The following is a 22,082-nucleotide window of genomic DNA, read 5'->3' on the forward strand; positions in this document are numbered from 1 at the left end:
AACAACTCCGATATTTCACCGTAAAAACCTGAATTTAAGGTCAATCTGTTTCAACTTTAGCATTTACATAAAGCCAACGTAAAGATAAATCTCAAAACAGGTTTAAACAACAACTTAAGAATCATTAGCCCTCCCCTTTCCCATTTATTAAGCACCTTATAGAGCAAGCACACGGTTCTTTAAGAAAAGTGTGTTATATCGAAATGTGTAAGTAAAGCAAACAGTCAGTGGTGATTAGTTTGTCGAACTCCTTCAAAGAGAAATTACGAAGAGCGTTCATCAGTTAGATCATGTCTGTCATAAGGTATGGATTGTATGAACCAAAAAGCCATTTTGGTAAAAAGATCGAGCAAGCTCGCTCACAATTTTCAAAAGTCTGTATAAAGTTTCTCCCATATTTGTTCCCAATTTCGCTAAAAGGGCATTTTACGATTTCATGACAGCCCAAAAAATTCTAACTTGTGAAAAAAGCAAAACCTTATCAATATTCAGTTCCCAATCCTTAAAAAAAGTCAGAATTCGTATTTCTAGATTTACAAGATCATACTTTTAATTAGTTATGGAAAAAAGCTATTTCAGCTGAGGCTAAGCATGCTTGGCTCATGCATTAGTTTAATTTAATTAGCTATTAAGAAATTCGAGTCGAGCGGACAAGCAGGAAACGCGGCATTATGTAATCCAATTACATGTTAATTAGTATGCTCATTATAATGATTAATCTATTAATTAAACCATTGTAAAGTTAAAGAGTTTTAGGAGTTAAGTACTTAATAGTTAGCCTTGTATTAAAGTATTAAGAGCATAATGAATTTTGACTAGCAGTAAACATACGATGAAATCAAGCAAATAAACCATATGAAAACATTCAAAACGAATACACACACAGGCTGAAAAGTCGTTATCTTAAGGAGGTCACCTATAGAATTTCAAATATACAGGGCTACTATATGACTATTAGCGAGTTTATGCATCCAAACAAGTACAACCCGCAATTTTGAACCCCAAAAACGAGGAGTAGTATAAGCGCTGATTTACCGTTATCCTTAGTCAGTCAGGATTTAGACAAATGACAAACTAAGATGTCTCCACCGAGAAAAATAAAGGATACATAAACTCGCTTTTATCAAACGTTAGAGGTCTCAAAAAAGTATCAGTCCTTATTGAAGAGAGTGTGTTCAATATGAAAATAAATTCTTGAATCAAACCTGGTGCAGAGCTTCTCAGCATGTTATCAGCACTCTGTGAAGGTTTCTTTAGTCCGTTATTTGTGCCATTTGATCCACTGCGAAATCTCGATCCTAAAAAATTGGCATAAAGAAATTTTGACATTCAGAACTTCGCGGTCAGTGACCTGGAAGATTCTTCTTTGAATCAAGCCTAGCGTTTGCCGACCCCGAAATTGCATTATTTCAAGTGCTTAAAATAGTATAATCTCTATGAATTTTGTTTTTATTGGTTCGATTGCTATTTTCAATCTGGATTTGTATAAAAAGTACGCTATTTCGACCTCTATACTTGGCCATTAAGATCACACTAGCTAGAAACTGAGAGCAAACTAGAGGTTAGGCTCAATCTATGAGATCTAGGAAACTAACTATAACAGGGACGAAACTTTTGCATTCATACCTAGGTTCATGGTTTTAGCAGATTGTGGACGTAGTAAGCCTTTCTTTTTACGTTCTTCAAGTTCTTTTGCCACCTTCTTCGCTTCCATTAGTAGGTGAGCAGATTTGTTCAATCTATAAGATTATAAGAAAATTGAAATAAAAGAACATTTTGTGTCAGAGGAATGAGAGGGGTAATATTTTAGGTAGATAGACAATTGATTTCCAAACGTTCGAATTCGAATGCCACTGCTGCAACCAGAATAGAATACAAGATGGTGGACTAGTCAGCTCTAAAACTTGGTACGATTTTTTTAATATGGGATGCCCGATCCCGTCAAATAGTTAGAGTGTTTCATTAAAGAATAAATAAGATTGGTGTTATATCAAGAACAGTATAATAATAGTATATCCTTACCTGGGTTCAAGCGCAGGTTGTTTATTCCTCCGCAGCAAACTTGGTGATGTTGGAGCGCTTGTCGAGTTAAAAGATTTTGCTCGTTTGATACTGGCACCATTTTTGCTTTGTAATTTACGTTCTACAGCGCTACTACTTGTTGGCATTTTTCAACTAAAAGTAAATAACAAATTATTTGGATAAAGCGGTCTCACTCGCATATCAACTATAACATTACAAGTGGATTGGGTTCGAGTCATAGGGTTGACTGAAAGAATTCTGTTTGTGTGATTGACTCAATATTATTCGATCCTTTCAATCACGGAGCTTTTATGGGGAGGATTGGAGAACCGGATTATATTTCAGATCTCTTGTAAGAATACCAATATACAGGTAAAGTGTTTCGTACACCAGCTACCATTAGCGAATACCTCACCAAAAAGTGTTGTTTCTTGGTTAGTTCTACTTTGACCATTTCGTTTTGACGCCAATTTCGATTTTTCGCTATTGTAAAAGCTTCAAAAAATTAAATACTAAGAGCCCGAAAACCTGAGCCAGCCTGAGCTCCAAACATTCGAAAAAATCGTGGAATCAATGTTATTGTGTAGAAAAAGGTTGTGCTGTCTAGTATAGTCTAGCAAATATCTAATTTACGCCTCATATACAGCCGTAGATCCATGTAGATTTTAGGTGTTTATAAAACATATATCCGAAGAGAAAGAGTTTAAAATATGATCTCTAATATAATATTCCAGTTATTCTGTCTAATCAGGTCTAATCAACAAAGCTGAAACCGCTAAATTAGATAACCTTTTAAACCCATAATTTTTTCTACTATTACAGAAAAAATATGATGAGTAGAGACGGAACAAACTGTTTGATTTTCAAAGAAAATTATGATCATAAATTCTAAGCTTCAGCAAAATCATAATCGTTAAAAATGAACAAGGTTTAAATGGACGTTAATTTCTAAGCGTATGACATTTTCTGTCATTCTATGTCACGTCTTACATTTAGTTGAGTATCAGGAAAAAAGGTTATCATTAATGTTATTGGAGACCAGCCTTAACACAGCATTTTTAAACGAAATGGAAAAGAACAACTTTCTCCTCTCCCCCATCGCTCAAACACAATAATTTGAGAAGAATTCTGCTTCGTCAGCATACAAGGCACGCCTAGTTTCTATATCATAAAAATTACCTTTAATTCATGTCCCCAAAATGATTCTACTCGTCACTTTCTTGCCTCTCAATCAAAACTATTGCTAAACAAGCTGAGCTAAAAAGTATAGAGATTTATACTTCTTCGAAGTGAATTCGGCATAAGAGCTCTGACAATAAGTAGAAGGCCGACTTTTGAGATCCGTCGCATATTTGTAGATTATCTACTTTTTCACCAATCACATGCGGTTGCATACCACTAAAGGTGCTACGGGTTGAAAGTTTTGGCCCCTTACTATATAAAACGTTAGATGAACATTGAAAATCTTAAAAACCAACAAGCTGAGAATCCTCTGTTTGTCTCCCGAGCTAGTAGAGAAAAATGATAAGATAAAAATATCATTAATCGAGGGATAACATTCAAGCCTTTTCTCTCCTGGGCACATTGATAACCCAGCTGCCACACAACGTTTTTTCGACGTTTATCTAACGTTCACAACGTCCATATAACGTTAGATGAACGTTGAAACAACGTTGTGTGCTAGCTGGGAAGTAAGTCTGATATTCATTCGAAGTGTCTTAAACAGCCTGATAACAAAAACTCAAATTAAATTTAGAGCTTAGGAAATAAAATTCTATGAACCATTTGCCAGAACCTGAGTGATAATTTCAAGTGAAACCAATAGCTGAAAATATAGTCTAAAGTTTGTTAGGTACTGGCTAAAACCACAAGTTGAAATGAAATTGGTCTTTTTGAAGAATAAGTAATTGACCTTTTTGTGAGGTTAGACCATATGATTACTAAGAGGAGATTGTTTTATGGATTATATGCTAGCTGGAAGATATTTTCATCACCACAGCAAATGGGTCAAGTGGTATAGAAATGTACTAGACGGTTCCCGTCGTCGCAAACGCCGGTTAACAGTTTTGCTTGCACATCAAAATCCTTTAAAATACTATAATGTGGGTTAATGCCTGACATCATTTTGGCTTAAAATGCCGAATACAATAATAAAAATTATACTTCTAAACTTTCTACATTAGTCAAAATTTTGTGTCTGTAAGCCTCGATGATATGCGGTTAGTGTAAAACGCAGGTCACAGGTCACAGGTCGCAGGTCACAGGTCAGTGATGACAGGTTGACTCTAATCAATGTCATTGCAGAGGAAAATGTTTGGAAAACACAAAGAATTATCAAAGACATAATTCTCAAGCAATTTCATCCATATAAAACCATTTCAAACATAAAAATTTAACCATGTGCTTTTATCGATCTTTCGCAGTTTGCGCCGTGTAGAACGCAGACCAGAAAATATTTGAAACCATATCATACGTATAATAGGTATATTACATATTGTAATGTTTGTAATGTTATATGATGGTTACATATAATAAAACACATCGCTCTAAAACTACCTTCTCAGAGAACTCACGAGCTTCTGATTGGTGTAATTTTATATCCAGTCATATTGTTATCATCACATTCGGTATGCTAAATATTTTTGGTGTTTTTCTCTTGTAAGACATGATATTTTGTGATTCTGTCAATATTTTTGTCAAAAATTGTCATTAAGACATTAAAATAATAACTGAATAATTAATTAGTTTCATTCTTCTAAAACCACTCTCTTAGGGACATTGCAAGCTTCTGTTTGGTGCCATTTTTTATCCATTCACACCATCCACATCACATTTTGTATAATAAATATTTTTCGTGCTTTTGTCTTGTTAGGCATCATATTTTATGATTTTGTCATTATTTTTGTAAGTAAGTGTCAATAGGTTGTTATTCTATTCAATTGTCATTTTATAATATCTAAATAACATGTATTACTTTTTTGTAATTTAATGCGTTATGTATTGATGTTATTTTATGTATATGTTATGATCTTATTATCTTTTTCCGGTCTGCACTTTGTCGACCTGTGACCTGTGACCTGTAACCTGTGACCTGCGACCTGTGACCTGTGACCTGCGTTTTACACTAACCGGATGACATGTCTTTTTAAGATAACGGAAGTTTGAGTTCAATGAAATGCCATAGTGACCCTGTTAAAATTATCGAGGGTACCCGTCGTTGCAGACGCCCAAAGGTGTCTGAGGTGGTGAGAGGGTTGCTTCTAGGAAAAGAAAAAGCCTTAGTTGTGAAGGAGAGGCTCGCGCTTTGCGATCGAGCACTGAAGGTTTTCCCGTTTGTTGGCTTCACATGCGGACAGCTTAAGACCGGCACATATGCAATGCAACCAACATTGAAACCTTTTTAAATAATGTTAGACGAAGTTTAATCATCAAACAACAATGTTGGATTTTGTTGCGAGTGTTGATATAAAATAATTCGAAATCGTGCAACAAAAATGCCACACCTTTTTATTTGAAACTTTGTGACGTCGCAGTACTTTTTCATGAAATTGACGTCAGAACTTTTTTCGTTTACAAATAGCAGTGTAGAGTCTTCTCTAATCCGAGTTTTCTACGCTTGTCAAACTTAGCGCGAGACTTTTTGTATCGAAGGTGGATAGGTTTTCCAGCCGCGGCGTTCAAATTTTAGAAACCTTAACATATGTTACTGGGCTAGCGTTACAGACATTTTTCATAAACTCATTTAGTATAGTAAGATTACGAACAATGATTATTTTTTTGGTCAAAATTTTCTACCCTTCTTAATAAAATATTCGCAAGATATTTTCTTCTTAGCTTAATTATAACAGACTTTTTTGACTATATATTTCATTGTATACTTTTTGGACAAAAGTAATTCTTTAACCCTTTAAGTGCCGATGTCGTATATATACGACATGGGCTATATAGGAGGGCGAAGCCCTCCTGTAATGCCCAGTTTGAGTTAGAAATCGTTATTTTTGGTCGAACTCGTAGGAATTAGATTGTCCTTTATGGTCAAGCAAAAAGAATTTCAAAAATGAGTCTTTCCAGCGAGATTTTAAGCAAAAAAGTCAAAAAAATGCAAAAAATTGACAAAAATTCACTTTTTTGAGATTCTGACCGTTTTTTGACTATTTTTGGTCAACGAGTGATCCAAGAACCTCCAAATTTGGCCCTGTTTTACTTTATTCTGTCTTCTAGTGAATTGATTTGAAGTTTTACCACTGGGCACCTTTCCATCAGTTCAGTCAGGTCCGCGCAGCGGGCCTGACTGCTTTAATTCCCCAAACGTACCCCCCCCCTTGGCCGCCGCCCACCACGCCCTTCCTCAATCGGGCGGCGCCGAAGGCGCCCAAAAGAAAGAGGAGACTCTAAGCTATCCAACGAGCTATATACGAGCTTCTAATTCTTTCTAGATCAGGAGATATAAGCCCTTAAAGTTTGAACTAGCGATTTTTTAAAAAAAAACTTAGAAAAAAAGACCCTGGCACTCAAAGGGTTAATATTTTTTAAGAAACTGCGAAAACGAATTTGAAAATTTAAAAATATTTGGACATGACTTTATTCAAACGAATTTTACTTGCAAGAGAAAAAGACACAGAGTCAATTTAAATGTTTGTTCAATCTAGGAATAATTTGAGTGATGATTCTTGATATGTTATAATCAAGGTTGCTCTACCAGAATACACGCTTTTTTTTAATAAGAATACATTTTATAAGAATGTTCATGATGAAAATGGCCAAAAAATTACGAATAATGCTAAGTATATCACTATTATGGAATTTTTCTGCTCAAGCAGAGCATACTCAATGATAAATTGCCAATATCCCCAAGTAAGGCTCACTCTTTTCACAAATATGCCATTTTATGCTTGAGACGTATGTACTAAATGTTAAATCTAGTCTGAATTAGGATCTTAACCTAAGAATGCTGTAAGAATATTTTAGGATGATTTTCCCAAAAAAGTTAAGAATATCCATGATGAAATGGATTTACACCATTCTTATAAAAAAAGCGTGTATTTGAAGTAATTCCTTCAGATTCCTTGACTCTTGGTGTAAGCCTTTTGCATTCTACCTGACTTTCTCCTTGAAAACAACAAGAACAAGAATCCGGTCAGGAGAAACCAACTCAGTGTACTGACCCTTAGCTGTTGAGGTAGTGTATTTTTAAGCTAAATTTGAGTTAGTACAGTGCACTAAAATAAAAGGGTGGAACTAAATAGCTTGCAGCGAAAAAAATAAGAATAGTGTACTAAAAAGGGTGGTCTATGTATTTGGAAAAATCATAAAGCCAAGTACCCTTTGGGTTAGTACACTGAGTTGTCACCACCCCCCCCCCCCCGATTTGGTATTAGAGTTAGATATTAAACGGACGAAGTGGCAACATTAGACTTTCCAGTGCATAGATCAAGGGTAACATTCCAAACAAATAAAATAATGATACAGTTAGTCTCTTTAACTCGAACCTCTATATCTCGAATATCTTATTAACTAGAATACAGTTCCGGGTCCTTTCAAGCAAACAAGTCTCTGCAACTCAAATGTTCCATAACTTTAACAAATTTTTATTCCCCGTGCATGCTCGACTTATAGAGACGTCACTGTAATATAAATAAGTTAAAAAGAGTCTATCTAAAACACAAGGAAGTAAAATTTTGAATATGTATCTATTTAAATCTGGCCATATACCGAATTCGATAATGCTGCTTTAAAGTTTTAATAAATTTGAGCATATAGGGGGTTGCCAGAACAAGATACATTTATACAACAAAACTTCAGATTGGTCAGAAAAAGAAAATAATGTTTTCAACAGGAAAATATTTTATCAAAAGTAGTCCTGAGAAATTAACAAATTAAATTTTTTGGGAAAGTTTGTTTCACTAGTTAACACCTAGACACGACATTCCTTTCAAAAGGGAGAGAGTCTTTAGGGGAAAGAGATGGGGGAAGTATTTTAAGACATGTGTAATTTATTAAGACATATAACAAAAATAAATTCAGGGCACCAAGAAAAAATTGAAAGACTACTACAAGAACAAGGCATGAACAGCATTTTTCTGCACATGAAATAATCTCAAAATGTTTTACTAAAAACTTTTACCATAATTGTCCAATTTGCAACAAAATCATTTTCATTTTTTTCATCTTGAAATCTATATATTATTTTTACTTAATGTTATTCTGAAACTAACCTATAGATTTCAAAGCAAAGTACAATTGATCTGGATTTGATATTATAAAGGCTTGTTTTATGAATGCACAAAAAAGTTTTGTATGGTTTTAACATCAAATTATATGTTGTTTAAAACGAAGTATTTTACACAGTAAAAACTACAAGAATCCCCCCGTTAAAGACATATCACACCAATTTTTAAAGCCATCTTTTTTTCTTATTGTATTACTTCTGAAAAGAATTATACCTACCAGTATCTAAAAGTATCAGTCACAGAAACGATGTATTTTTTCTTTACTCCCACAAGCAGACATTAAACATACCATGAGAATAACATAGCATGACCAGGACGACGAAGAGAAGATAATTTTGTTTTTAAGAAAGTAAATTTCCTCTCAAGCTGCTAAACTTTTAATGTAAAAACATGTTTTTAGCGGTATGTTATGCCTTGAAAATAGGTATTTCAAATTTACATTCTAAATATATAACAGGCATTTCCATTTTGGATAAGTTTTCATACAAATATAGTCTCCAGACTTGCTTTGCTATAAGCCTATAGACCAAAAACAGAATACAAGAATGTTCTTATTAGATATATGTAAGTAGTGTATGTAAGTATTTTTCACATACATATACATTGGTATCATTGACAAGTTTTAAAACACCTCATTTGAAAATAATCTGTAACAACATACACGTTTCTTTTATAAGAACATACAAAGTTTTTGAAGCCTTCGGATGTGTCTTAACTTTTCGAGTTGAGCCTAGAAATGTTCTCAACATGTTCTTATTTTTACCACTTTCTGAGTATTTTTGTCAATTTTCCTTAAAAAACCAGTTAACTTGTACTTAATATTTTGGCCATTGAAGCCTTATGTTCCTATATAGTTTGTTCTTATAAAGAATACGCGTAGTAGCGTTCATACTGTTTATTTATAAGGTCAAAAAGTAACAGAAACAGATACATAGCAGGCTTTTAACAGAACATTATAGCTTCTACATTATAACATTACTTGTATCCAAGCTCTGTTTAATTTTGTAGACAGGCAAAAAAAAACTATTCTTTGCAGAATTATTTCAGACTTGCACAGCTACTGCAGAAAACTAAGTCCACTTTCAATTGCTCATTATAAATTTCATTGTTATATTTCAAATTCAAGCTAAAAACACTAATAACCATTTTATAAACCATTTTATAAATCACCTTTTTGCTTTTCTTCTATGAAAGATTCAGAGTAGGTAAAATTAAGGGACTTTAGTTAGCATGCCCACTTAATTATAAAAATGATGTGTGTGATTTCAATTAAGGCTCCTTTAATCATAACCATTTTAGCATTACACTATCCAGTGAGCTAGCTCAAAAACAAACGATTATAAATCATTCTCCCATGATAATCCTTATTATTTATTGACATGTAAGTTTTTTTGGCTACTGCAAAATTACTTAAACTTTATAAAGTCATTTGCTACATGTCTCTACTAATAACAAATGATAAGAATTTAGCTGGAGATTTTTGTTTCAATTTGCAGAGATCATAAAAGAAGGTTCTCTAGATTGCCAGCATTTATAAATATTTGAAACTTTGGAAATGTTCATTTTTTATACATAGTATGTTATAGAGAGCTATTCAACAAAAACGAAATAAACAAAAATGAAGAATTGAACAAGAACAAAACCTAAAAACCGAAACAATAATAAAAACACCACAAATTTTACAAGAAACAAAAGCAAAAACAGCATGAAAAAACGACGTGGAGTTTGACATTTTAATTACAAATCTTATTACTGAAAGGTATTCAAGATATCTTTAATTGACATAATGACATGATTATAAAAATTGATGTGTTGTCTCGAGAAAGAAATGCTTTTTTTGAACTTTTCCTATTCATCAGTAGACCTTCTTAATTTTCATTAAGAAGGATCTGCCATTTTCGTTAAAATAAGGAAATGATACTAATTAAATGTGCTTTGGAGATGGAATTCATCATCACACATTATATGCATAGTCTTCACAACAAAAAAATCAAAATGAAATTGTTGAAATGAGACTAAATTGCTTATCTTGTAAATCAGAAACATAGCTATTCCAGCAGATAAGAATCTTCGAAGAAGCGTGTTTACATTTTACAAAATGATTTTCAATAATGATACATCATTTTGAATTCAATAATCAAGCCAGTTATTCCAGATGTTAGCTGTTTCTTCTTTTTAATTGCTTTCTTTCAAAAGATAATGAACATGTAACATTGAAACATGGTTTTCCTTGAGCCATGAGTTCTCAAAATCGCATTGCAGTAAAAGGCAGAATACCATTTAACTTTGATAGAAAGTATAAAAGAAACTGTTTTCAAAATAAACTCTCAACAAAAACTGTTCAGGGCTCTTTTCTTAGAAGTCATTGGCACTTCCCAGATTATTTTTCCCAGTTGTGGTCTTTTAAAAAACGAGTACTGATGCAAGACTTATAAAAGTGGTAATTCTCAATTCCATTTCAAACCATTCTGAAAAAGGACCATTTTGAGGCAAAACATGTTTGGACCCGTTTTTAAGACTCCTTAAAAATACAGAGTGGACAGTTAACGAAATCTGCCTAAACCTTTGCCAAAGAATCTTGCTCTGACATTCTTTCTTGCTATACTGTTGGCAAGAGAGCCAGATAACACCTACACATCACTTTATAAGTTTATGTTTATAAATTTATGTTTAAAAAATGTTTTCCTTTTCATCTCTAAAACATCCTTTGTCTTTTGACATGAAATAAAGAATTCCCAAAAATATTCTAAAACGCTTGCGCTACTGAACGCTCTTATTGCATTAATATTAAACTACAGACACAAAAGGATCGTTCAGAAGCATTCAGGAATGTTGCCAAACCTTCTCAAAATTTTCTACCTGTTGTCTCCAGATGGTATCAATCAAACAAGTTTGAATGAAAACTGTATTTTTCAAACCAATCGAATGTAATCACAAACTGTAACGTGCTAAAGTACTGGGCTCAACTTAAGTGTACATGTAAAAGTGAAAGGCCCAATTGTAAACACTCCTGAGTATAGTACCTTAGGAACACGTGTCTCAAACTTCAGCTCTGTAGGCCAATTATCCCTCTTTATATACTTACCCAAAGTTTGCGGAAATCACACACACATATACATTCTGAGATTCTAGCTTAACTGAAGTTGAGAGCAATTGAATAACAATTATGTTTGATTGGTTATCTGCCCCCAAAAACACCTGACCGCTTTGTGCACTAGAGCTATAGGATTCTCAAGCAGCTTGGGAAATACTGTATGTGTGTTTTATTTTTGATATAAATAAGCTCTAATATTATTTTAACGCCCCCAGACAGCTGACAATTAGGCTTGGGTTGACTTACTTCTTTTCTATTTCCTATTCCAATAATACAATGCTTACATAGTTGACACATAGTACACATCGACAGAAGTTTTCCCCATGCAATGTTTATATTGAAATCTGCAATGAAAACAAAAGTGGTCTATTTCTTCTCAGTGGCTTCCCTAATGTAAAAAATGTAACTTTATAAATATAACCTGATGTAACATTGAAAAAAATGCTGAAAAATAACTTTTTGGAATAACTCTTCATATTTTTTGAGTCAGCCATTGAAATTTCAAAGGGCGATAGACCTCAACGTGGAGATATGATTGAAAAAAAAAAGTTTTGTTATTTGAGTCAAGATTGTGGCTGTAGCAGGCTGAAGTTCGAATATCGTCGCATCAAAATAAGAAAGCCTTAAGTCCATTTTTGTAGTTTTGAGTAAATCAAGTTTAAAGGTTTGAAATGGCTGCCATTTTTGACCATGTTGGGCTAGCTAGCTGCTTTTTTGATATGAATATAAATGAAGAAAGATCTTTCAAGTTCTAAAGTATCAACATTGTCACTTATACCATTGCGGAGATATGAATGCTTCTTCATAGCATGTTTTTTCGAGAATGGACTTAAACCTTTTTTTCTATGTAAATTTCCTTGATTAAAACTGAAAATTTGAAAAATTTCCAGTGAAAAAGTGTCTTAACTCCAAAATGGACTTAAGACTTTCTTGCTTTAAACTTTCTTAACTTTTTTGAACTCTTTAACTAAAACCTTAATCTAAAAGGTCCAAAAGTCCAACTAAAATGACAATGGACTTAAGACTTTCTTAACTTGAGAAAATTTCAAAAATAAAAATTCTTATTTTTCAAAAAACTTAAAATTAGGCCGCTTTAGGTTGGTTTTTGTGGATTTAAGCCAAAAATTCGATAAAAAATGGGGTGTAAAGCATCGGTATGGTCATAACTCAATTTTTGAAAAAATGGACTTAAGGCTTTCTTATTTTGATGCGACGATATATATTTTTTTAGTGTAAACCACATGATATTGAAAAGTGATCTCTAAATGGGACCTCCTAAGACTTGAATTTTCCAAAAAGTGTTACAGGTAAAGGGACCTCAAAATGCAGTGGGACCTCAGGATGTCAGGTTTTGAATTAAGTTGAATGGAACTCAAACTTTTCTATTTAAACTAAAAATGACAAACAATATGAATAAAGGGTATAATATTACATAGTAAAAACAAATTGTATTACTTGCTACCCTAAAGGAGCATCCTAAATGAATAAAAAGTCAAAAAAGTTTCAAAGACTTCAACAAAATTTTTGGAATTAATTTTGAATTCTGCAACTCCTTCTAAAAATAAGTTTGTAAAGCGTTATGAAAAATGTTCTTTTAGGACTCTAGAAACATGGTAAAAAAGATGGTTTCTCAAAGTTATTACAATTTCATCTAAATAGACTCCAAAACCACCTAGCGTTTTGAGGTGCCAAACCTAGCGTTTTGAGGTACAAAACAAAAACGCAAAATCTTCTCTTGAATCTCCTTTGAAATTGTAACAAATAACTCTAAATAACTATATAATGAATAAAGAACTATAAATGAATAAAGAATATGAACATTTTTGAAATTTTAACAATACATTTAAAAAGGGACTGCAGAATGCTAGGTAGTTTTCTTGAAAAAAATCAGTCAAGTAAGGAAAGCCTACTTGAAATAATAATGTGATCTGTTGTCCATTGTAAAGTTCTCCACCTTTTCAAGGTCTCCTCTCTCTCGTGAATCTAAATCCTTTTCTTTTAGGACCCACCATTTACTTCTATGCTCAAAATAGTTAAGTTCTGTCTCTCCGCCGTATCCATCGCCAGTTACCAATGCAAAATATCCAAGATAATTCCCCTTAACTACCTTGACACAATCGCCTCGTTTTAAACCAACTTGCTGCTCATCACTGCTTGAATCATGATCCGCATTATCAACCACCTTTTCAGAGCCACTCATATCGTCATCATCTACATCAGTCAAGTTGTCTTCAATTCCGATGTCATTTTCATCATCTGATTCAAAATGAAGGCTTTTCTTTGAACCATTATCACAAATTGGCTTGATCATTATTGGTTTTGAGCCTGATTCATCTCTGCATGAAAGTTTACTGCATATAGATTTTAAAACATTATGACAACATGGGCATTCTCGAAGCTTACTTGCAGCAACAAATATTCTTACCACATGTACATTGATCCCTTACACTTAAAGAAAGCTTCAATTTGCTGCTGTTGATTAGATTTCTTATCTTTCTTTAATTGCTCCTTTTTGGCTTTAGCTTCCTTGATTTCTGAAACTTTTTCTAATATTTTTTTCCCCTCCATTGAGCCCTGAACCTGGGTAACTCGAACATTTTCTTTGTTGGGTTTTGGTGTTACTTTGGTCACAGGTAGCAAATTAGGAATTTCCTCTAGTGATAGTGCTTTTTCAGATATTGTTTGATAAGCTTTCCATGGCACCATGATATTTATGCTTCCAATAGGCTGCAGAGTCATAACGAACTTGTTTTGGAGATGAAATGGTTACTGAAGAAGATGAAGGTTGTTCAGTATTTTTGGTAATACACAGCTCGGCTCTTGCAAACTTATCTGCTTGCATCCATTCAACACTGAGGCCTTTGCATGAGATGCCAACCTTTTTGCCTGCATTTGTAATTGTCTCATTTGATGCCCACTCTGGCCACAACTCTGCAAGTATCTTCATGAAACCTTCCCTGTTGATTGTCATAAATGGAGAGAAAAGTTCAGACTTAGCACTTCTGTACTCAGAGTGCAACTTTTGATTTATCTGATCAAGGAGCTGGGTAACACCAGTTGTATCAGGAGGGCTGATGAAAAGTCTAATGTTTTTGTTTCTTATAAATGTCAATACATCACTGTCAAATCGTGAAGAATGACCATCAGATAAAACAACAACAGGTCGTTGAATACTATTCTCATCTAAATAGTGGTCAAACATTTCATAAGCACTCAGAAGTGTACTGTGATCTTGGCTGCCACTGTCATTTGAGGAGATTAAAAGATTGGGAATCTTTTCGACTGCTTCCTTTGGGGCCATATGGGCACTAATACCTTTCCCCTTGAAGATGATATGGCACATAGCTATTTCTCCTCCAAAAGAAACGAAAGGGTGTAAAGTTACACACTCCCTATTTTCTCTTATCATTTTCTGGCAGCTTTCCCCTCGCCCAGCATATGCTAAACCATTTGGAGTACCATCTACTCCATAGTTTACAAACTGGGGAGTTTCATCATGATTGAAAACTCTTGTTGTATCAATATGCCCCTGCCAAACACCAGTTTCTAATTGGACTGCATCAACAAAAATATCAGTTTTTATAAGCTCTTCAGCTAATTCATTCAAATGGTTACAAGCCATTTCTCTTGTGCAATTTAAAGCTCGATTTATTGATACAGTCCCTTGTCTTTTCTTTGTGATCTGCTTTTGATACTTTGAATCCCAACGCCTCCAAAAAGATTTGCTAAGCTTTTTTGTTGTGAGTGCTCGTAGTGCATTTGGGGATAGTTTCTTGATGTTACGTCCGCGAAGGTTTTTGTAGGCATGCTTTCTTACTTCCAGAACATTGAGCATTGTCCTTGTCAACTCTGTTTTGTTCAGTCCTTGGAGGCATCTAAAATATATGAAGTTTAATTATAGAGGATTTCAATGTTTCTTGGAACAAGAAGAGGAACTACAGGAACTTAGGAAAGATTTTCCTTAATTCAGCAGAAATGAAGATAAAAAGGGATAACTTTCCAAGTCCAGTGTATGTTGACGTTTCGTTTTACATTTAATTATTTCCAAGCTTTAAGAAATATTGCCAATATTGAATCTTACCTATTTTTGTTCTTTATATATTGAACTAGCGCGACTCTTCTTCCTCTGTGGTGAATATTGAGCAATACTCCTTCTCTTTTCCAGTCTCAATGATACCATCAAGCCGTGCATTTATTGTTCTTAGATCTTTGACTAGTGGAAATTTTCCTGAATTAACTGCAGCCCAGCCACGTTTTTTGTTAACTCTACACCATTCAACTGCCTCCTCAATCTGCTTACTTTTCATGTTTATGTTATCTCTTAAAACACTGCATCTTGATTTGCTGGTGGGTTTCACTCTCAGATTGAAAGGCTTACCCATTTCTTATCTATATTTTCTCAATTCTTTACTCTAGAGGAAGATCAAAACTGCAGTAAGTTAACATATTAAGCTAGATATCCATCTGTCATGCATATTTCTTTACTAAATAGCTAAAAGCAAAGAGAAGAAGGAGAACTCTGATTTCTATTATTCTATTTCAAAGAACTTTCTTAATTATAAACCAAAGTTGGGCAAACATAACCCATAAAACAAAATATAGAAGAAATAATTCATAAACACCTGAATTAAACAGCCTATTAAAAAGGCTGAAATAAATTGAAAGAGGGAAATTGATAGTTGAATTGTGACAAGAATATCCATGTCATTATGTGAAAAAAGAAATTGAAAAAAAGATATTCTTATAAAAAAAATGTATATTTAGTTTTATTTACCTAGCATTCTGAGGTTCCTTGACCTAGCATTTTGTGGTGAAATAGAGAAAATTTTAGGCATAAAAGAACCAAACTTTTAAAATATACTCAACATTGAAAAAAAAGGTGTTATGCAAAAAATTGTCATTATCTAAGCAAAATTGGCAACATTATTGACTAATATGTGACCTAGCGTTTTGAGGTCCCTAAAGAAAAAAGTATATATTAGAACATTAATTCAAAATGTATGAAAACTGTATCGAAAAAGTTTTCAACCTTTTTGGCATTCAAGCAGGTATATTTTCCAAACACTTTAAAGTGAAAACCAAGTGTCTGGCTAAATTTATCAACTTTGATGGGATCTCAAAAAACACCTAGCATTCTGAGGTCCCTTCACCTGTAATTGTACATACTTTGGTGTTGTTAAATGTACTTTTTTGTGGTCTACCTGTCAGCCACACATTTTACTCACACTTTAAGCTTTGATATATTGAAGTTGAGTAAGCCACAAAATGTTTTCTTTTTGCAACAGGCAGATAGATTATTCAGCTTAACAGTGGATGTATTTTGACATGTAAGCCACATGATGCCCTCAAAATAGTGGATGACATCAAAAATGTCACAAAACAGGGGTTTATTTTTGATTAGCATCTAACGACTGGCCCTAATTTCTAGCGCAAATGGCTTTTTGGCACCTTGAACGAGGAGCAGTCATATAACTTTATTTGTTTCAATTATGATTCTGAGGGTTGAATTTTTTCTTATTTTAGTTCTGAAACAAAAGCAGGAATTTGATGTGAGCATTATTTTTTCAAAGAATCCTTATTCTGATTGGATGAAATCACTTTACCTTCATTTGATTGGACAAAAAAACAATTGATATTGGGTGATTGGATAACAAAATATTTGGCACTTTCGCGAGTGTTTGCGATTGAACGAAATATATCAATCTAGATATTTTCAGTTTTTTTTTTAGTTTTAATAGAATCTGCTGGGAGTTAATCACCATGGCAATAATTTCAAAACGAGGCAAGTGATGATCGTGAAGTAATTTATGAAAAGGTCTATTATCAGGAGAGACAGGGGAAGAATAAAAGAAATCTTACTCAAGCTCTTTCCATCACATTTTTTCTATTGCTTATTTCACCTTTGCCACTTTTTAAGATTTTTAGTTTTTCTTTCTATTTCTTCATGTTGCCCAATCCGAGGAGTCATCGATATACCATAGGAAAGATCATGAAACCCGCAAACTTAATTTTGAGTTTGTTAAATCCCCAAGATTGGCGAACAACCATTTTTTCCTACTTATATACAGCTTTTCTCTTTGATCTTTCATTGGTTTCTTGATAGCTTGTGTCATTGATGACTTGCACATCATTTCTTGAAATGGAAACAGTATTTTCCAAGCTGCCAAGGCTAGAAGAACTTCTGTTGTACAGACAGTATAGACTAAAAACTAGTATATCAAGATTACAGGATTTCGAGTGCGGACCAGTTTCCCTTTTGTTTTCAGTGGTTTCAGTTTCGATTTCAACCAAAAATTTTAGCAACGAAGTGCTCGGCCATAGTTTACGGTAGTTTGTGCATTCCAAACACAGAAAGTTTTCTGAATCCCAATTTTGATTTTAAAGCAATAAAAGATTAAACTTTTCCATGTTTCACCTTTTTGCACTTTTTAAGATTTTAAGTTCTTCTTTTATTCAATCATTTTTTATGGCACTTTGATGAGCTCTTAAATTAAATTTCAACTTACTTTAAAGAATTAAAGACAAGAAATAGTCTTCACCTTAGGATCACCGATTGAAACAAATAAAAGAGGTGTCATGAAGGGTGAGATTTTACAGCCGCCCGTCGAACAGGGCATTGAAAGGCCACAGGTGCCGAAAAGAAGGGCCTTGTGAAATGCAGCAATCTTATTGGTGGAAATCAAATAAACAGTCTACGAAGGAACGCCATGAAACAATTAGTAGAAGAGTTCACTTTCGTTCTTGTTGAAGATTTCAATATAAACTTCTCATAATAGGGATTACTACTTGTCAATGTGTTGTGTCAACTAATCAGCATTGCATTGTTGCAAAGGGAAAGATAAAAGACGTAAGACTAGCCTAGTTTCTAATCCTGATATAGGAGTTTAAGTCTAGACTGACAGAATCTGCTTGAATTTATCTCTGAAAAGGGTGTCAAAATTAGAAGAGCGATGTTGACATTAACTTACCATAATCCAAAAAAACCCTCAGATTTCAGAATTTCGGGTACTCTGAGGTTCCAAATAAATGCCCCCCTGCTTGTTAATTTTTCAAAACCCAGACCTTATTAAGAGCCCCTCGTTTATTAATTTTTAAAGAATATTTTCAGCTGTTAGAGTGAGGATCCCTTATTTTGCTCTAAATATCCTGATTTTAGCCTACAATACAATTACTTTATTTTTGAGTTTTAGCTTTATGCAAAAAACTCGTATATACCAAAAAAATTTGAAAATGTCAAAAAATGAAGGTCATCAAATCTCTCTAAAACCTAATTTCATGGGAAGCTAAGGTATTTTCTAGCACAAAGCAAAAAAAGATAGAGCTTAATAAAGTCACTTTAAAAAATTTTTATCCCACTTTTTAGGTTTTTGTAAAATCCCAGGCACAAATAAGAGAAAAAATAATTTTTAAGAATAAGTTTTTGTTCACTTCATTTTCAACCCCTACTTCTAACCATTTTTGAAATCTACATAAAATTTCTGAAAATTTGATAACATGCATATGTGATATGTTCACAAAAAGTCAACATAGGCTAAATCTGAGCTAGATGGGGCCCCGTCTACTCACGATTTTTCCTGAACTCGATAGTAGACGGGTAGTTTAGGACAAAAATTTCTACAATTTTTTGTAGAAACGCTACTGATTGGCCGATTATGTCTATTGTTCTCCCGAAAAATTTATGCAACAAAATTTTGATTGGCCAGTTTTCAAACTTTTTTTTTCTGGTGGCAAATTCAAAATCTCCAATTCTACCATACTAATTTTTATCTCATGTGAGCTTTGTGAAATGGAGTAAAAATTTGTATGGGTCCAGACTAAATCTGAGCCTGCTGCTACGGTACTGAAAAAACCTTTTATGGACAAATTTCTTTCATTTTCCTAGGGATTTTTCAAATTTTTCGATAAAATCAGAAAAAATTGTATTTCGCGGAAATTAATTTTTGCGGTTTTCAACTCTCAAATTTTTTTGCGGGATCAAAAACCGCGAAAAAAGCTAAAATTAAAACCCGCAAAAATTAGTTCCAATAAGGTAGGACTTAGACAGGAGAACCGTCGTGTGTTTTTTTATAATTTGATGTACACAAGACGGGTTCGAGCTGTGAGTCCAATATTGGACTCACATTTTTTACAGTGGGAAATTCGAATTTAGCGCTGTCCTCACTTACTAAAATAAAAACTAAATTTTGAAAGTTGCGCTTTCTCTAAGAAAGTGTGACCAGTAAAAGAATAACAAAATTTGATTGGCTATGTTTTCAACCGTTATTAGGATCTGAGAAATTCAAACTCTCAGCCCATACCATGCTATACATTTCGCCATCAGTTTTTCAAAGAAGAAATAATAGCATGGATTCCCAGGCTAGGTAGGACTTGGACAGGTTAAATCTATGATTTGAGGTCTTCAAATCCATTTTTTCACCGACTAGTACTATATCAGAGTTTTTGTCATGCCGTGACGGAAAATTTTCAATAGCCTGTAAAAATCTATGAGAGTGGAATAAAGTCTTCGTTTTCTCCATGAAACATCAACCAGTGTTAATCAGAAACCTAAAAGAGAAATTGAAAAATCAACCCACAAATTTTCTTTAGCCCTTTTTAGTTTTTGTCACAAGATAAACAAGAGAATAAAGTTGCGAAGTAGTGAGTTGATAAAAAGCAATAGATAAACAAGTGAAGAAAGTAGCAAAGTTAGCAAGTTGATAAAAAGCAATGAATGATAGCAAGAAGTGTTTTCTTGTAATGTTTTAACTTCACATTTTTGAGTTGGGAAACCTTTTTGGGTCGCTAAATCTAAAATTCACTTCGCATTTTGCGAAGTGCGAAGCTATAATTCGAACCCTGGAGTCAATTTTCTCATTTTGATCAAAATGTCACAAAGGCTATTTTTGGAAAAACCCGGCTTTTTTAAAGGATTTATTGCATGTCTTGACTTTCTAAGTTAATTTTTCTCATTCTAGTAAGTATTTATGATAACTTGACATTGAAATAATGATATTTCTTACAAATTTAGAAAAATAATTCCCTATTTCACATTTGTGATTTTAGGTGTTACATCAATTTCTTGGCCAAAATTGCGTCCTTTTTAGGCCGAAATCCAAATAAACGACAAAAGTCCAGGTACCTGGAAATAACCCTATCATGTTACATATCTATGGCGCGCCAAAAGGCTTTTTAATACTAACTTTTTTTTATAATATCAACTTTTTTTTATAATACTAACATTTTTTTATAATACCAACTTTCACTTTTATAATACCAACTTTTATTTTTATAATATCAACTTTTTTTTATAATACTAACATTTTTTATAATACCAACTTTCACTTTTATAATACCAACTTTCATTTTTATAATATCAACTTTTTTTTATAATACCAACTTTCATTTTTATAATATCAGATTTTTTTTTAAATAGCAACTTTTTTTTACAATACCAACTTTTTTTATAATATCAACTTTTTTTTTATAACACTAACTTTCATTTTTATAATATCAATTTTTTTGGTCTCGCTTAGTCAATTTTCTTTTTTCACCATGTAGACGGACCTTTACAGTTCTTCACTGGAAAATCTAAGAATGTGGATCACCACCACAGATATCTGTAAAGCCCGAAGGGCTAGATAGGCAACTTTAAGCTTTCTCCAGCAAAAAAAAGTGAAGCAAAAATTTGACTTTTTAAATTTCGTGCCGATGGATAGGATCTAGCATTTTAATTGTTTTCGGAGCGCGAGATCAAAAAAAGTAGGCGGCAAACGCTATTTCACATCTCTTAAACCGGTGAAATTGCATATTTTAGTCACGTGATTTTGGTAGGAAATCCTTCCAAACCTAGGCTTCACTTTTTGATAAAAGCCGCAAATCTAGCCCTTCGGGCTTTACAGATCTGTGTGCACCACTGGCCGACCACTGGCGAGTCTTCCTACATTTTCAAAATATTCAACCCAATACGTCACTTTTTCTATTGTTTAAGTGACGTATTGGGTTGAATATTTTGAAAATTCTCGGAAGACTCCAGTGGTGCATATCATGAATTAGAGAATCGTGTCATCCAGTCTATCAAAAAACCTTAAGTGGCCTCCAGGCTAGGTGTAATCGCGCTAAGACTCCTTCTACATTTGATCGATTATACACGCATAGTAAGCGAGACAAAAATTGGTGTTATGAAAAAACGTCGAACTAAAAAAAAAGTTGGTACTATAAAAAAAAAGTTGGTATTATAATAAAAAAAGTTGGTATTATAATAAAAAAAGTTGGTATTATAAAAAAAGTTGATACCGTGAGAGGTCCTAAAGCCGACAGCCCAGCCTAAAGCCGATGGGGTCTTTCAAAGATACAAAATAAAATAAAAACAAACCTTTCGCTGTGACGCAACGAAGATACCAAAGTGTCAACTAAACTGACAGATTTGATACACTGAACCAATTGAACCAAATAACAATAATTGCTTCTTATAACAAAACATATTTTTTTATTGCAATATGCACAACGTCATAAATGACAACAGTAGTAACAGCATCATAAAAAGTAACGAGATGTTTTGATTTTCCAAAGCACACGAAAATATAAAAGAGGTCTGTGTACGAGCGTGCTCATTTTGAAACGTTACGTAATCAAGCCTGGTTTCTATTACTTTACACTGGCACTTGGCTTGATTGCGGGGCCAGTACTTTGTGTAAGGATACTTATAGACGACGTATATTACATTATATATTACATGATAAGAATACAAATAGACAACG

General features: G+C 33.4%; 1 protein-coding gene across 1 annotated transcript in view; it reads right to left on the bottom strand.

Annotated features, from left to right (window-relative positions):
- The window catches only part of LOC136804436 (ras association domain-containing protein 2-like), a 36,832-nt gene that overhangs the window by 12,562 nt on the left and 2,188 nt on the right, over positions 1–22,082 (bottom strand). Inside the window, exons 2-4 of the mRNA XM_067061148.1 lie at positions 2,023–2,175; positions 1,627–1,739; positions 1,206–1,298 (exon numbers count right to left, since the gene is read on the bottom strand). Of these exons, the coding sequence (XP_066917249.1) occupies positions 1,206–1,298; positions 1,627–1,739; positions 2,023–2,168 (352 nt within the window). The 5' untranslated portion in view covers positions 2,169–2,175. The remainder of the gene's footprint in view (positions 1–1,205; positions 1,299–1,626; positions 1,740–2,022; positions 2,176–22,082) is intronic.

This window comes from Clytia hemisphaerica, unplaced genomic scaffold, assembly GCF_902728285.1.
Source record: "Clytia hemisphaerica strain Z4C2 unplaced genomic scaffold, Clytia hemisphaerica genome assembly, whole genome shotgun sequence".
Taxonomy (NCBI): Eukaryota; Metazoa; Cnidaria; class Hydrozoa; order Leptothecata; family Clytiidae; genus Clytia; species Clytia hemisphaerica.